Below are 16,209 nucleotides of genomic sequence, written 5' to 3'. Positions count from 1 at the left end.
TCAATGTTGGCTAGCCAATCTAGGGTTTCTTCCCAAGTTATCCATGTTCTTGCATACTCCCAGAGACCATGTATAGCAAGATTTACAAAGGCAAATGGAAATGAGTCTTTGTTTGGGGTATGGAAAGAAATTTATACCCTTTTCGGCACCACTTCCAGTGATCTTAGACTTTCTAGCCAATCAGTCCCTCATTGCTTCTCTCTCAAATTTTTAAGGCCTTTTGGATGAGTAATTTTCCTTCTCAGGTCTCTTCTTAGACATCCAAGTCCTCCTTGAGCATTACTATTCTACCTGAAGCATTAAAGCAATCACCTTTTGAACCTGCAGCCAAGGTGGAATTTCCATTCCTTACATGGAAAACCTTGTTTTTGTTGGCAGTTGCATTTGCAAAGAGGGTGTCAGATCTTCAAGCTCTTTCATGAAAACTTCCGTACATTATTTTTCATAAAGACGGAGTTTCCCTTAGAACCAGTCCCTCCTTTTTACCAAAGGTAGCTACCAAAACAAATTTAAAACAAAACATTAATCTGCCAGTTTTCTTCCTGAAATTTCTAACAAAGGAGAATACATGATACAATTATCATATGTTCATGGGCAACTTCAGTTTTACATTCACAGTATGAAATCATTCAGAAAGTGAGATCAGTTCTTTGTGAACTTTTTAGTAAATAAATTGGTCAAGGAGTTTCTAAAATCACCCTACCCAAGTGAATGTCTGCTTGAATAACTTGTATATACAAAGAAAGAGGTCTCCCCTTAAAAAAAAAAAAAAACTTGTCAATGCTCACTCAGCTGGATCTGTGGCAGTCTCTACCACCTTATTTTCCAGGGCATCTATTGATGACATTTGTGCTGCAGCCACTTGGTCTAACGTTCATACTTTCCATTGAAATTGGATTTACTTTTCAGGGATAGGACAGCATTTGGTTAAGACATCCTCCAGAATATCCTTCCATGAATTCACCCAAGGTTTGTATTAGCTGGGGACTCTGTCCTATCTGTTGAGGAATGGACAGAAGAGACAACATCAGATAGTGGACCTTGAAAGTCCAGACAGGTTAATGGCAACTCACAGCATGGCAGGACACAGCACGTAAATATGTACATGGTTTTCAAGTTGCATTTGAACTGGTGGCTTCACATTCCAGACCTCATTCTGGCCAGCCTAAAATGGCTGACACTAAAGATGCTACTTCCATATGGTGGTGGGCAACATTGTGAATGTAAATAGAAATGTAACTACTCTGTGTTTAACTGGAACTTAGTATAATGCAGTGTAAGCAAATGGAGATTTTTCTCCCCTGGCCTCTACTGAAAATGAATATTATCCAGTTGGACTTTCCCAGTAAACAAAGACAAATAAATAAATAATTGTCAAAGGCACATTGTCGAAGGTATATAGTCACAGACAAAAGCCACTGGGAACATCAGTGTTCTGAAGATGAAGGCAGTTCTTCTCACATTGCAGACTTGCTAGCCACACTGAAAACAGTTCATAGGTTTGATACATAAAAAGGCAGGGTGGATCTCACTCCTACTCCTCTAAAGAGAAAGAGTATGAGTACAGGAATGGAATATATCAACAAAATAACTTTTGACTACCAACAACATTCCTGAGGAGGCCTTGTCTTTAGCACATAGTCTTAGTCACTGTCTACCAATGCATCAAAGTGGACCCTTACCTGTCAGTAGATTTTAAGATCTTCTATCTCTTTGAGGAGGCCTTACTGTGATCCGTTTGCATCCCTGACAAATACCAAGTGCAGAAACTCCACAGTAACATTTGAGGAATGCTCTCATCCAGAAATTCTCATAGCCCATTTCAGCCATGACAGGTGTAGTTTCCTCTACTCAGGTTCCATCTTCTGGAGAAGCCTCTACATTTGTGGTCCTTTAGAACCCTTCTAACTGTATCCTATTCAGCAAGCTTTACCGGGACATTCACTCCCTTTGTATAACCACACAGTTCTTTCACTTCCAGTAATGACTACAGACTCTTCATACCCGAGCATAGCATTCCAGGTACTCATCTTTGCCAAGAGACGTAATACTAGAAAATCTTAAAAAACTAGATAGGTGCATTTTTTCTAAATAGGCTATGTCTAAAGGTTTGGATCCGTTACAGCTCCAGTTTCTAAAGAACTAGATTACCTTTCTGAGTTTAAGACACTCTTGTATTGAGGTGCACCTCATTGCCATTATTAATTTTCCTCAGGGCTCTAACTCCTTGTCATTGAAATCCTTAAATGCTTGTAAAGCTTTTCTCAGAATTACCTTTCCCATCTGGCTTCCTCTCATGAGTTCTATACCTCTATGGGATTCATATTTTGCTTTAGATAAATTAACTTTTCCTCCTTTGGAACCAGCAGCTACAGCAGAGCTGAAATATGTATTATAGAAAATTACTTTTACAGAAACATTTACTTTCACCAGAATATTTTTGGAGCTGCAAGCCTTATATGTCATTCCTCTATACTTGATTTTTCACTGGAACAGTGTATCATTACAAAGTAACACATCATTTATGCTCAATGTAGCCCTGCAACAAACCTCACTCAGTCCATTGATTTTCCTATATTATTTCCTAATTACTCTAACATGGACAAATATTTGTTTCACTATATAAATGTTCACAGATACATCAGATTTTATCTTCACAGAATCAATATATCAGGAGAGATTCGTAATCGCCTGTATCATTTTCTAATTAGAAATTGGGCCCTAAGGCTTCAATTTTTACCTTACCCAGATGATTGATAGATTGCATTGCTATGAAGAGTACAATAAGTCTTTACCTTCTGTGCCTAGAGCTCACTCAATAAGGGCAATGACTTTCTCTCCAACATTTACCAGAAATGCATCATTAGATCATATTTGTTCAAGGCTGCATAGAGCACCCCTGCCTTTCCAGGCTATACCTCATTCCACATATTCAGACCCTGAAATGAGATCAGGAAGACTAAGGGTGGTGGAGTTTCTATTTTCATTAAAGACAAGCACACCTCCAGATTGGTTTGCCAGCATGATGCACTAGAACTACTCCATGTACAATTGACAATTGGCAAGACACCCATCCAAGGTATAGCCAGCTATAGACCCCCCTCCATGACTCAGGACTCCCACTCCTCCTACCTGGACCTACTTGACTCCATTCAAGGTACACCCTAACAGCCTGACCCTTGGTGACTTCAGCTACCGCACCATGGACTGGGTGAACTATTCCTGCTCTAATGCACTCACCCAACGATTCCTTGATTTCATCAGTTCTTACGCACTAGACCAGCTTGTCTCATCCCCCACAAGGTGGGATAGCATTCTAGACTTGGTTCTCAAAAACATGGGCAACCGCTGCACCAACCCCATAGTAAGTTCTTCCCTAGTGAGATCAGACCATCGGTCCGTCTCATTTGAAGTGTCTATCCCATCCACCCCCCCAGCCATAACCAGGCTAGAAAAACTTCTCAAAAGCTGACTACAACCTTCTAAGGGAGGGTATCAGTAGCTTCACACCACCATCCCCCTCAGAGGATGCAGACAAATATACACCAGTGCAGTATGCAAACACCTGTACAACTGTATGGACTCAGCCATAGCCAACAGAACTAAAACCTGCTCCTCAAGGAAACACAAACCTATCTGGTGGACATCCTCTATCAACAGACTTTACAACAAAAGGAAGAAACTGTTGTCCAAGTGTAAAAAGGCACAAATTCCCAATTGGAAAACCTCCCTCCTTAGCCTCAACAAGCAAATTAGATCATTAGTGAAAACCTCCAAAGCCAATAATGAATCAAAACTAGCCTCCGAAACAAAGGCTAACCACAAAGCCTTTTTCAGTTTTGTCAGGAGCCTCCATTGCAAAGTCAAGGTTTGTTCCGAATTAGTTCATAATGGTACCACTTACACTGATCCTATTGACTTAGCCAACTTGGTAGCAGATAGGTTCAGTGCAAACTTCACCCCCCGTCCCCCCCAAAGGGCAGACTTCACCCCCCCGTCCCCCCCAAAGGGCCATTTTACATCCCCGATACTTGTCCCGTACCTCACATCTCCATAGATCAAGTGTTAAAGGCCCTATCCAAGGCAAAGAACACAGCTTCCATGGGACCTGATAGTATCCCAGGCTGTATTCTGCACCATCTCCAGCAAGAACTAGCCATGCCATTGAGCACCCTATTCGACCATAGCCTAAGTACAGGCTTCATTCCAGCAGAGTGCAGAACTGCCATTGTCATCTTTTTGCACAAAGGTGCTGCCACTATTGCCCCTTTAGCTTGACAAGTCTGATCTGTAAGGCCATGGAGCATATTATTGTGGACCTCATAAACAAGGACATAGGCAATCTCCAAGTATGTGACCCCACCCAGATCGGATTCTTCAAGGGCAGATCTTGCCTGTTAAACCTGGTTGATGTTTTTGAGACTGTCACCAAGCATTGGATGAGGGAAAGTCAGTACATACAGCTTACCTAACCTGGCCAAAGCCTTTGACACAAACCCAAACTCGGACCTCATTGAAAAGCTAACACAACTTGGCATAAATCCCTATCTTATCGGGTGGGCAGTCAACTGGCTCACCAACAGGACCCACAAGGTCAAAATAGTTGCCTCCATGTCACAATGGTGTCACTGTCACTAATGGTGTTCTCCAGGGATCTGTCCTGGGATCCCTACTGTTTGGCATCTACTTCTCAGAGGTTCAGGCAAAAACAAAAGGCCTGTGGCTGACCAAGTTTGCGGATGACTGTAAGTTGGGTGCTGTCACTGACTTCCCAAATGATGCTGACATGCTACAAGAGGGTCTCACAGCAACAATCGACTGGTGCCAAAGACATGGCCTTAAGTTAAATGCAAAAAAATGTATTATCATACCATTCAGCAAAAACACGGCCCTTACTGATTGATTACCACATCAATGGCAACCCCTAAGCAAATAACCTGTAGTGAGAGACCTGGGTACACAGCTTGACAACAGTCTCACATTCAATCATCATGTAGCGGCAATGGTCAGAAAAACCTTTTACTTGGTTCATCTCATAAATAAAGGGATTGCATCTAGAAAAAAGGAGGTTATTACCTCTCTGTACTCCTCCCTCATTAGGCCAATAATTGAGTACAACACCCTGTTTGGTATGTACTTCTCCAAACACCTGCACCAACTGGAAAGCCCACAGAAATACCTCACAAAGAGAATCCAGGGCCTCCAACACCTGTTCTATGTGGACAGGATCATATCACTATCATTCTGCTTGGTATCATACAGATTGTTCAGAGGTGATTTGTGTCTCACATACAAGGCAATCTGAGACCCTGCTCTACTAGAGATGGTCCATATCTGTAAGTCTAACTCCTCGCGCATTAACCGATCAAAAGGCCTAAATCTAATATGTGACATTAACAAAACCTGCTGGAGAGAGAGGTTTGTCTCCCAGAGGCTGCCCCATCTCTGGAATAGACTCCCCATACATGTCAAACAAAGTACGTCTCTGACCCTCTTCAAGTGCAATCTTGATGAGTGGATGGGAAAAAACAAATTTGTCATAGGTGTTCCACCTGTCTCGCTCATTGACAGGCGCAACAGGTGCTGATTGAGGTTTCTTTTTGGGGGATAAACTCTTGGCTGGGCTTGTAAGGGCTCCAGGGCCATTAGCCTAGTAATCTCCTATGATCCTATGAACAGAAGTTGGCTCCAGTGGCATAGAGGGATAAAGCCTTGGCTGTGGCCCAGATGACCCAAGTTTGATTAGCTTCTTGGGTACTTGAAGGAACTGGCACTGGAGGATAGCCATACCCATCTTGGGGCAAGATGGTAGGGCAGATCAAGACACATACTGCTACAATCCTTTGGAGGAGAAGTAGCATTGCATAGGTGTTCTGGAGGGGTGGAGGGAGTCTTTCATTCCACCAAGCTAACATCTGGTGCAAGCCCACATTAACAAGTGTACAGGAGCATGCATTCACATAGGAAGGAAGACCATTGTGGGTTTCCACAGTAATGCGAGTAGCTCATTCCTCCTATGCAGGGGTGGAGTTAGGTTATTCAAGTGTTCTTCTAGCAAAGTTGCACACAAGGGCACAAGAAACCATTATGGTTGCATGAATGATGGCCCTTTCAGACAGCTTGCACTTCCATACGTCTGGGGATTCTTACCATAGCCAAATGAATGGGCTTGAGTCCATTTGAAGGAAGCTTAATGGTCAGCAGGGTTGGGACAAAAAGAACATAGAAAAGAGTAAAAAAATATTTGTGTGGCAGTTATATGGGTTTCACTGAATACTTTCACAAGATGAAAGCTGGATGTGATCTTTAAACTGTGGTCTTCTATGGTGCCACAGTTATTAGTGACAAGCTCCAAAGAAGGTGACCACCCTGGAAAAGAAATGTGGAACTCTGCCCAGTTATTGATAAGGATTGACTCCCCTCATATTGGATATTAGATGTGGATTATCAGATCCATTTTTCACATGCACACCCTCCTTCACTCTGCCTCAGCGCACATATGGTCCAGATTATTCTTAGTGATTATTTACTTGATTCGGATCCACCTTAGCTTGGCATAGCATTAAATCAGGAGATGAAGCTAGTTTGATGAGTATTATTGGTAAATAGAGAGATGCTAGTAGCCTGGATAAGTTTCAAATGCTGTGGTGATCTACAGCTTAAATTTTATGGATGACCCAAGAAGGATCTGCTCATGCAGATCTGATATTATATGAGTACATAATTTGCATTTTTGTACATGCTTCTTGACTATCTTATGGAGTAATGGTGGTTTTAGCAGCCTGATACTTTTTGATGATTTTCTTCTTCTTCTTCTTTCGGCTTTCCCGGTTAGGGGTCACCACAGTGGATCACCTGTCCGCTCATGATTGGCAGTGGAGTTTTACGGTGCCGAGGTGCCAGCCTGGCTCCCAATCTTCCACAGAAGGCACACACTCACACCTAGGGCCAATTTGGACTGTCCAATCCACCTACAGCATGTCTTTGTGATATGGGAGGAAACCAGAGCACCCGGAGGAAACCCATGCGAACACAGGGAGGACATGTAGACTCTGCACAGAAGGCACCCCAGCCAAGAATCGAACCGGAGAACCTCTTACTGTGAGATGGCAACGCTAACTGCTGCACCACCGTGGCCGCCCACTTTTTTTTTGTTGATCTAAGTGCCAGAAATGATTTTCCAGACAAGACCCACTCACAATCTACGAGCAGTTAAAGTATACATTTGGAGACTTTTGTTTCTAAAAGCAATATTTTCAAGTAGAATAATCACTAAACATCAAACCTTGGCTTGCAGAAAATTGTATACAGGACAGCCATAATGAAATGGAGTAGGTAAAAACTGATCCATCTTTCTTTAATTTCTAAGTAAGGTAGTATGGTAGTACCTGCACTGTAATTGAATCAATTTTTATAATCATCCTCCCCAGACTTCTCAAACACTTAGCACAAGAATTCCAGATAAAACCAAAAATAATGTGGGGACAAAGGCCCAAAATCAGGGAGAAATTTTAAATATTGCTCTTATAGACTTAGAAATTTAGTAGAAGAACAAGGTTTTACATTAGCATGCATTTCCTGAAGGATATGAAGTCCGACACTCAAATGTTTGTCATTATTTAATTACTTCAGTCCTCAAATAATTGCTAGAACACAACAAATTTTGTGAGTGCGACACACTAGAAATGTGAGCAAAAATATGGGCATTCTGTGAAATTCTGAGCAGATGAGGGGTATGATCCTTCCCCAAATATGAAACAGAACAATCAAATATTCATTCTCTTGATGTTTACATAATGTTTTCAGACCATTATTACTTTGGGAAAACCTAGGATATTTGAAGAACAAACTGTTTGCCTCTTAAATGAAAGATAGTCAGAGTTACCTTTCACTGAAGCAGATGCTGAGAAAACAGTTATTTCATTGTCTTGACATTTGTTATTATAAATACAAAAAATCATACTGCACTAGGCCACCATCACAAGTGGACAGACTCTTCAGGAATGTCTCTGCTTTGGAAATCTTTGACTCAGCTACTTGAGTAAATGTCCCTATCTTTATGAAACAAAATAAATTGGATATCCAGTCCAGAGGGAGGCAGACTTTAGCACACTTGTCCTGTCAAAGGTCTTACAGTGACCAACTTCCCTGCTCAATGGATACTGTTTGGGAGTCAGCCCAGACAGTGGTACTTTTTGTTGTAATTACTTTGCTGAAGTCAACTAGTACACTTCTCTGATGTACTTACCATAATAGTGGCTCTGTGAAGGAGTGGTCGTTTGGAAAATAATAGCTCCCATTCCCCTTACCTCTGCTTCTTCAGTCTTAATGTTTTAGTCCAGATAGTTTTGTATTTTATATACAGCAGGACAGTTGTTAATATATACCTCTTTGCTGCTATCTGCATACCACACATGCTATTGACGTTTCTCATTTAAAAGAGCTGGAGTGTCTTGTAAAATCTGGTTATAGAGGGGTCTCACACTTTTGCATTCCAGCCTGAAAAAAAATCAACATTTGCTGAAGGAAATGGTGTAGTTCTGTTGTGAAAAAGATGGAACCAACTGTTTCATGTACCAGGAAGTTTGTTTTTGCCTTTACTTCTCAGATAATTCCCCCCTCATGTAACTTTTGCTATGATGAGTATATCATACTGCTGCATAGTAATCATTTAAAAATTGCTGCCTGAATAAGTCTACCAGACAAACAGTCCATTTCTGGAGGCTGTCTGTGAGCAATGCTTTTGCCAGACAACAAGTGAAGAACAATGAAACCAGGAGTAGATTCAGCTAGCTTCTGGGACATGTCATATGTTGCAATTGCTTACCTAAGCTAACACAGAAGAGATATGCTGCAGTGTTCCATACTTCAAGGGTCATCTGCTAGCCAGCAGATCCTTGACATGTTTACTGAATAGAAATGTGTTTGTAAGTTGTGGTAATTTTTTCAGTATTAAAAGTCTTTCATGCCTTTCAGCAAAGTGTGATTTCTTTGTCATTAACTTACTGTTTTATCATTAGATTGTGGATTGCTGCTGCAGATGATGGAAATCCAGAAGCAAGTGTGAGAGCTCAGAGTGCCTTGGGGATGTTCTTCTCTAGACCAGAAACAAAAAATTTAGAAAAGGTAAAGGAACACTAGCTGATCTACATAGTAAATATTAATTTGCTGTGCCAATGATATTGAAACAGATATGGACACATCTGAATGTTGTATGTAATTTGAACTTACTGGCTGAGCCATACCTCTCAACTGTCCAGAATTTCACAGAATAGCCAGATTATTACCTCATATTTTCCTGTTCCTCATAAAATGTATGATTCGTTTGCAAATCATTGAAGATTGAAGTCCCTAAATAATGACAAATATTCATGTTTGAAAGTGCATGCTAATACAAAACCTATGTTTATAGGAGCAATATTTGAAATCTGTCTTTATCCCCCATTATTTCTGTTATTTCCTAATGAATTCTTGTGCTAAGAGGTTGAAAGATATGGACAGTCCCAGATATTTTTTTGTTTCGATTCTGGTCTTTGTTTACATTTCAGTCTGGCAGTATGTTCCAGCTTTGGCTGGGGGAGAGGGGTAACAGGAAGTTAAAATGGTCTTAGTCAAATTCCATCTCAAATTGCAGTTGTACTCACAACTCTCACTGAGTTGTTCATTAGTTTCACCTGTGCTTTTTTATCTTCAGAGAAAAGTAGACTTTCAAGAATTTTTTGACCTCACTTGTTACTACCTTGTAGGAAAGCATACAAGCAATGCAAAGATAAACGTTAGTAAAGTCCTCTGTTCTTTTCATTTCATTTCATATTTTATTTTATGCATATTTCTGATGGCTAGCTAAGTGTTATGATGTTATGCATGACTGCCACTTACTCTGTAGTAGAAGCAGTCTTTTTTTTTCATGTTTTGTTTTTTGATTTTTGTATACTAGCCAAGTGTAATGGTTTTCTGACCTGCTGTAAAAAAAAAAATAAATAAAAATCATGTGTGATGCAAGCAATGCATTCATTTTAAAGAATGAAGTCCAAAACTTGCTGTCACAATGGGTGCTCTACAGTATGGAACCTGTGATAGCTATACAGTAGAGAGTCAATTATCCAAACTAATTGAGACCTAGGGTAGTTCATATAATTGTTTGGATAATCAAACATATAATTGAACTGGATAAAAAACTTCTAAAAGCTTGTTTTTTTCTGCATGCAGGAATACACTTTTCAACCATTTAGTGATTCCAATGGACAATAAACAATAATCTGATGTTGTTAATCTTCTTCCCATTCATCACTGATGGGTTTGGTTCCGAGCCCTCGGAACCGAGTCGGCCAAATACCAAGCTCGCGTATACTAAAAACTCTCGAGCTAAGCTGCTACCCACAATGCCCTTCTCCCAGTTACCTCATATCTCATTTGCCGCACAGCCATATAGCAGCATTTCACCGAACTCCCCAGCTGTCATATTTTTACGAATTTTGAAATTTTTTGAACCTTTTTTGTAATCTATCTAATTTTTCCTACTCTTTTCTAGCAGTAATTTGTTTGTTTCTTTTGTGTGTTGGATATATCTGAGAAAAAAGGGACTTCAGGGTTCAAACATTGCGCTTCCTGCAATGGCAAACTCCCCAACAGCGGCTTACATGATGATTGTGTCTATTGTCTGAGGGTTTCTCACCTTTCTGTGAAGCCTCCTTGCCAGATTTGCCTGAGTTTTAGTCAGTGGACGCTGAATGAGAGGAAAAACAAACTTATCTTGAAAGGCCTGTTAACTTCACCTTTCTCAGAGGCCCTTTCTGTGTCGGAGGTCTCAACCCCTCCAATGAAGGACAAAAAATGTCCACATTACGATCCTTCTTCACCGGCTGGTGATAAGGGCAAGTCCCACAAACACAAGACCCACAAATCTTCTACTGAACACAAGATTGCTTCCTCGGCTCCGAATATTCCTGTTGCTTCTGTTCCGAGCTCAGCTCCAGTTGCTTCTTTGGACATTACGATAACTTCGACATCAGCATCACCTTTGGCAATGACATCTACAGCACCAGTCATGACTACAGCTCCGACCTTATTGTCTTCGATAGACTCGGCACCGACTTCACCTTTCACCGCACCGAAGACGATTCTAATGATCCCCTTGGAGCTGATAATAACCTCAACTCCGAGTGCCTCCTCGGCACCGAGTCCTTTCACGACACCATTAGTTCCTCTATTGCCTGTTTCCAAGTTAGAATCTTCAGTGCCAACAATTCAAACACCACAGACCCATTACTTCCCCTCATTGGACCCGTTCTTAGGCCATGCTTATAGCCCTTTTCTGGACTTGCCTGACTCTCCTTTGGGAGCGTCTGTAAGGTCCACCAGGAGTCTGTCTGAATTCTATGTGGTGCACCTGCTGGACCAGCTGTTGACAGCCAGAGGGGTAACAAACATTCCTAAGACTCATCCTACTTCGGGGTTTGGGTCTACTGCACCCAGGACTCCCATTTATACTCCTCCCTCGGTTCCATCAGTTCTGTGGCCCATAGCTCAGACGTCCTTAGTGGGAACCCTTTCCTCGGCACTGATAGTGACCCTCACTGAGGCTCTGAGGCTTCCTCTTTGGGTTTTGGTTCCATCAGAACTGAACCTTCCTTCAGTCTCATGGTTGGGGGGTGGAACCCTCGTTTCTGAGCATGGTTCCAAATTTTTTATCGGTCCTGTCCTTGGATCCTGGGGCAATGCCTGCCCCGATCTTGCTTGAGGAGGATCTGGCTTGCCTGGGAGGGGGTCTGACGGATCAGGGTGTGACGCCGGTTCCAAGATTGTCTTACTCGGTTCCGGGCTCCCATTCCTCTTTGGGCGGGCCTGCTTTCCGGGTGATGGAGAGGGTGCTTGCTTCTGGAAGCACTCCTCCTACATTGGATCTTCCCCTTCTCCCTCTGAGCTACAGCTACCATGAGCAACCTCCCCAGGACACCGAGAGCACAAGCCTCAGGAAACCCTGGTACAGGGTAATTTTCCTTCCGAGTCTTCTTCAGACATTCCCACTGAAGAACCCTTCCTCGGAGGAGTCCGCTTTCCTCCAGGCTTTCTTCTCTTGGCCTTCTACTTCTTGGGTGACCCCACCTGCCGACGAGTTAGTCCAGCTTGTCGTGCAGTGAGCGTGGAAGAACCTTGATTCTATTGAGGCCATTCCTCAGAGACCAGAAAAGATTCTTTCCCCACCAGAAGAGCATCCCTACTGGTCTAGAGGCTTGCCAGTAGACGCTATGGTGGTAGCGGCGGCCACTGAAAAGGACCTTGCGGAGGAATGTCCTATCCAACTGCTCAACAGAGAGTCCCGGGCTGTGGACAGACTAGGGAAGTGAGGTTTTGCTTCAGCACCCTTTGAAGTCAGGTCTCTGTATTACTTGGCACATTTCACGAGGCTCCAAAGGGACTTGATCTCCGAACTTTCTGGAGCCCTCGCGGGTCAGGTTTCTGACGGGGCATGAGACAAGGTTGCCTCTCAACTTGCCACCCTTGAGTCTATTTCCAACTCATCCATGAGGTTGCTCTCCCACACAACCAAAGGGGTGGCTAGAGCTGTGGGTGCAGGCGTAGTCATGAGACGTCATGCCTGGATGCACATCTGTGACCTCGCAGACTCCTTCAAGTCTTTCTTTTTGAACGCCCCTATTGAACCATTGCCCTTGTTTGGTTCAAAAGTAAAGGACACACTGGCCAGGTGTGAGCAGGATGGAAAGACCTTGTCTGCCATTGGCCTACATTTTTCCAAGCCTCAACGTTCTTTTTCCAGGAACCAGAGGACTGGGAAAATATGGCATAAAAAAATCTCAAGGTCCTTTTCGCAACGCATGTGGTGAGGATTCCCCTAGAGGCAGAGGGGGTTCCAATGGTGGAAGACACCCCTTTAGGGGCAGAGGGGGTCCCTGAAATCAAGACTCCAGGGATTCTTTCTCCAGGGCGGTCTTATCAACAGTCCTGAAACATTGCCCGATTGCTTTCCTCTGGAAGCACCAAACTGCCTGGCACTCTATTACAAATGATCTGTGGGTGCAGAGAATAATCTCCAGAGGCTATTACAGCCCTTTAGCATCACACCTAAAACCTACAAAGAACCTTCCCAATGTTCCACCCAGTCAAAGGGAAGAGGCGGCTTCAGAGACAAGAAAGCTGTTTCAAAAAAAGAGTCATCCAACCAGTCCCCCCAGACCAATGCGGATCCAGTTTTTACTCAGGATTCTTTTTGGTGCCAAAAAAGACCGGGGACTGGAGACCCATTTTGGATCTCAGCCATCTAAACAAGTCAGTGGTTCAAACCAAATTCCGCATGGTCACTATAAAATCCATTCCCCCTTTTTTATGGGAGGATGTTTGGATGTGCTCGATAGACCTTCAGGATGCGTATTACCACATCAAAATGGACAAACCCTCCAGAAGTCTCCTTCGCTTCCGGCTAGGAGCCAATCATTACCAGTTCAGAGCCCTGCCATTCAGTCTCTTGACAGCCCCCAGAGTGTTCATGAAATGTCTAGCAGTGGTCACAGCTCATTTGAGACTTCCGGGATTCCAGGTGTTTCCATATTTAGACAATTGGCTCCTCTCCGCCCCCACCAAGCATCATCTCCTGACCATAGCCCTACGCTACACTTTCTCACTGGCGGAGTCTCTAGGCATCGCAGTCCATTGGGAAAAATCCAATCTACAACCTACCCAACAACTGGAATTTATAGGGGCAGTTTTCAGTACTTGAACAAGCCTGGTATCTCCTCCAGCTCACAGGCTTCGGAGGTTAAGATTACAAGTACAAGTGATACTCTGTCAAAGAAAGGTGTCAGCAAGAGAAGTTCTCCAGGCTCTGGGGTCTATGGCTGTGGTCATTCCAATTGTTCCTCTGGCAAGATTACATATGAGACTGTTACAATGGCTCCTTTTGTCCCAATAGTTGGCAAATCTTCACCCTCTAAACACACAGATCCTCATCCCCAACTCCTTCAAGCAAGATCTTCTTTGGTGGATGAGGCCAGACGAAAATCTTTGGTGTCGCTTCTTCCAGATCCCTCAACCCAATGCCACAGTGACCACGGACACTTCCCATATAGGGTCGGGGACCATTTTCAGGGAAAGACAGTCCAAGGCATGTGGTCCAGCTTAGAGGCCAACTTGCATGTCAATGTTCTGGAGTTGAGAATGGTGCTGTTGGCATTGCAGGCACTACATCCGCTCCTTCCATCGGGTATGATTGCTATTCAGTCAGACAATATGTCAGTAGTCTTGTACATAAACAAACAGGAAGGACCAAATCCTACCCCCTGTGTCGAGAGGCCATGAGAATTTGGCACTGGGCGATAGCTTCCAACCGCTTTCTTATAGCAACTCATATCTCGGGGAGCTCCAACTTGATTGTGGACAGGCTGAGCAGATGCATCCTCCTTCCACACGAGGGGTCTCTCAACCCAAACGTGACTGCAGAAATTTTCAGCCGTTGGGGCCAGCCTTGCTGCTATCTTTTTGCTTCCCCTTCAAACAACAAATGCAGCAGCTTCTTTGCCCTTTTTCCCCCAGAAGGGGAGTCACCAAGAGACACTTTGACTCACGATTGGCCCACGGGTCTCCTCTATGCTTATCCTCCAGTTCTCTTGATACCCCTATTTTTGAAGAAAGCAATTCGGTTGAGATGCAAGGTGATCCTCATTGCCCCATTCTGGCCTTGACAAGTGTGGTTCCCCTTCCTCCAGCCTCACCTATTACAACCTCCATGGATCCTGGACACTCATCAGGACCTAATCTCTCACCCCAAGGGTTGACTCCCCCAAATCTGTCCACTCTCAAGCTGACAGTTTGGTTTATCCACTTCCGTTAGTAACCTTGCAGGAAATTCTCTCCTCATCTGTTCGTGATATTATTCTAGCCTCCCATAAGCCATCCACCAAAAAACTCTACAGAGATAAGTGGAAAAGGTTTGCTCTCTGGTCTAAAGAACAGATGTTAGACCCCATTCTCAGCTCCTGTATCTGTTATACTTCAATACCTTTCTGAGTTTTTTGAAAATGGAGCATCAGCTTCTACTATTTGAGTCCACTTGGCAGCTATCTCCAATTTTCATAACTGTCTAGAAGGTGTTCCACTTATCTCCTCCCACATTTGCAAGACCTTTACCAAAGGAGTTTTTCATAGCAGACCCCAATCAGGTGGCCTGTAGCGACATGGAATCTCTCTCTGGTATTAGTCTCTCTTTACCTCCTTTTGAGCCTGCTGCAAAATGTGACCTTAAATTTCTATCATGGAAATCTCTATTTTTGGTGGCGGTCACATCAGCTAGATGGATATCGGAATTGCAAGCCTTGTGCATCAAGAGTCCATATTTAATCTTTCATAAAGACTGAGTATCTCTTCGTACTAATCCATCTTTTCTTCCCAAAGTGATTTTTGATTGCTCTGTCAACCAGTCCATTGAGCTCCCAGTGTTTTTCCCAAATTATTCCAATAAAGAAGAATACTGTCTACACTCACTGGATGTACATAGACAATTACTAAATCATTCCGCAAATTGGATCAACTTTTCATCTCCTTCTCTGGAACAAAAATGGGATGTGCCATATCAAAAGTTACCTTATCTAAATGGCTCAGAGATTGTATTACCTTTTCATACTCACAAGCGGATGAACACAAACCTGTCAATATCAAAGCTCATTCAATGAGAGCCATTGCAACTTCTGTTGCTTTTCACTCTAGAGCTTCTATGGACAACATTTGTGCAGCAGCCATTTGGGCTAAACCCCATACTTTCATTAAACATTACAAATTGGACATGGTCTCCAGGGGAAGAGCGGCTTTTGGCTCAATGGTACTCACGAATGTTCTTTCATAAGGGCCACCCAGGTTTTCAAGTAGCTTGGGATTCTGTCCCATCACTGATGAATGGGAAGACGATTAACAACATCAGATAAAGAAGTTAAGTCTTACCGTAATGTTCCATCTGTGTTGTTGATCTTCTTCCATTCATCACATCCCACCCTCTGTCCCCCACCAAAGGCTCCTGGTGGATCTTATGGGTCCTTGTGGTGTTTTCAGGGTTTCTGCGCAGAAATGGCCTCTGCTTTTACTTCTATATGTTGCATGCAAACTCAATCTGAGCTAACTGGGAGAAGGGCATTGTGGGTAGCAGTTTAGCTCGAGAGTTTTTGGTATACGCGAGCTTGGTATTTGGCCAACTCGGTTCTGAGG

General features: G+C 43.1%; 1 protein-coding gene across 3 annotated transcripts in view; it reads left to right on the top strand.

Moving 5' to 3' along the window:
* Window positions 1-16,209, top strand: part of LOC122799830 (LRP2 binding protein) — an 812,580-nt gene that overhangs the window by 550,325 nt on the left and 246,046 nt on the right. For all 3 annotated transcript variants that reach the window (XM_044069154.1, XM_044069156.1, XM_044069155.1), the window contains one exon: window positions 9,021-9,126. In XM_044069154.1, the coding sequence (XP_043925089.1) occupies window positions 9,021-9,126 (106 nt within the window). The remainder of the gene's footprint in view (window positions 1-9,020; window positions 9,127-16,209) is intronic.

The sequence above is a fragment of the Protopterus annectens genome, chromosome 4.part0, assembly GCF_019279795.1.
Source record: "Protopterus annectens isolate FY-2018-M chromosome 4.part0, PAN1.0, whole genome shotgun sequence".
Lineage (NCBI taxonomy): Eukaryota > Metazoa > Chordata > Ceratodontiformes > Protopteridae > Protopterus > Protopterus annectens.
The sequence above is the reverse complement of the archived record's forward strand: the minus strand, read 5'-3'. Positions and strand labels throughout refer to the sequence as shown.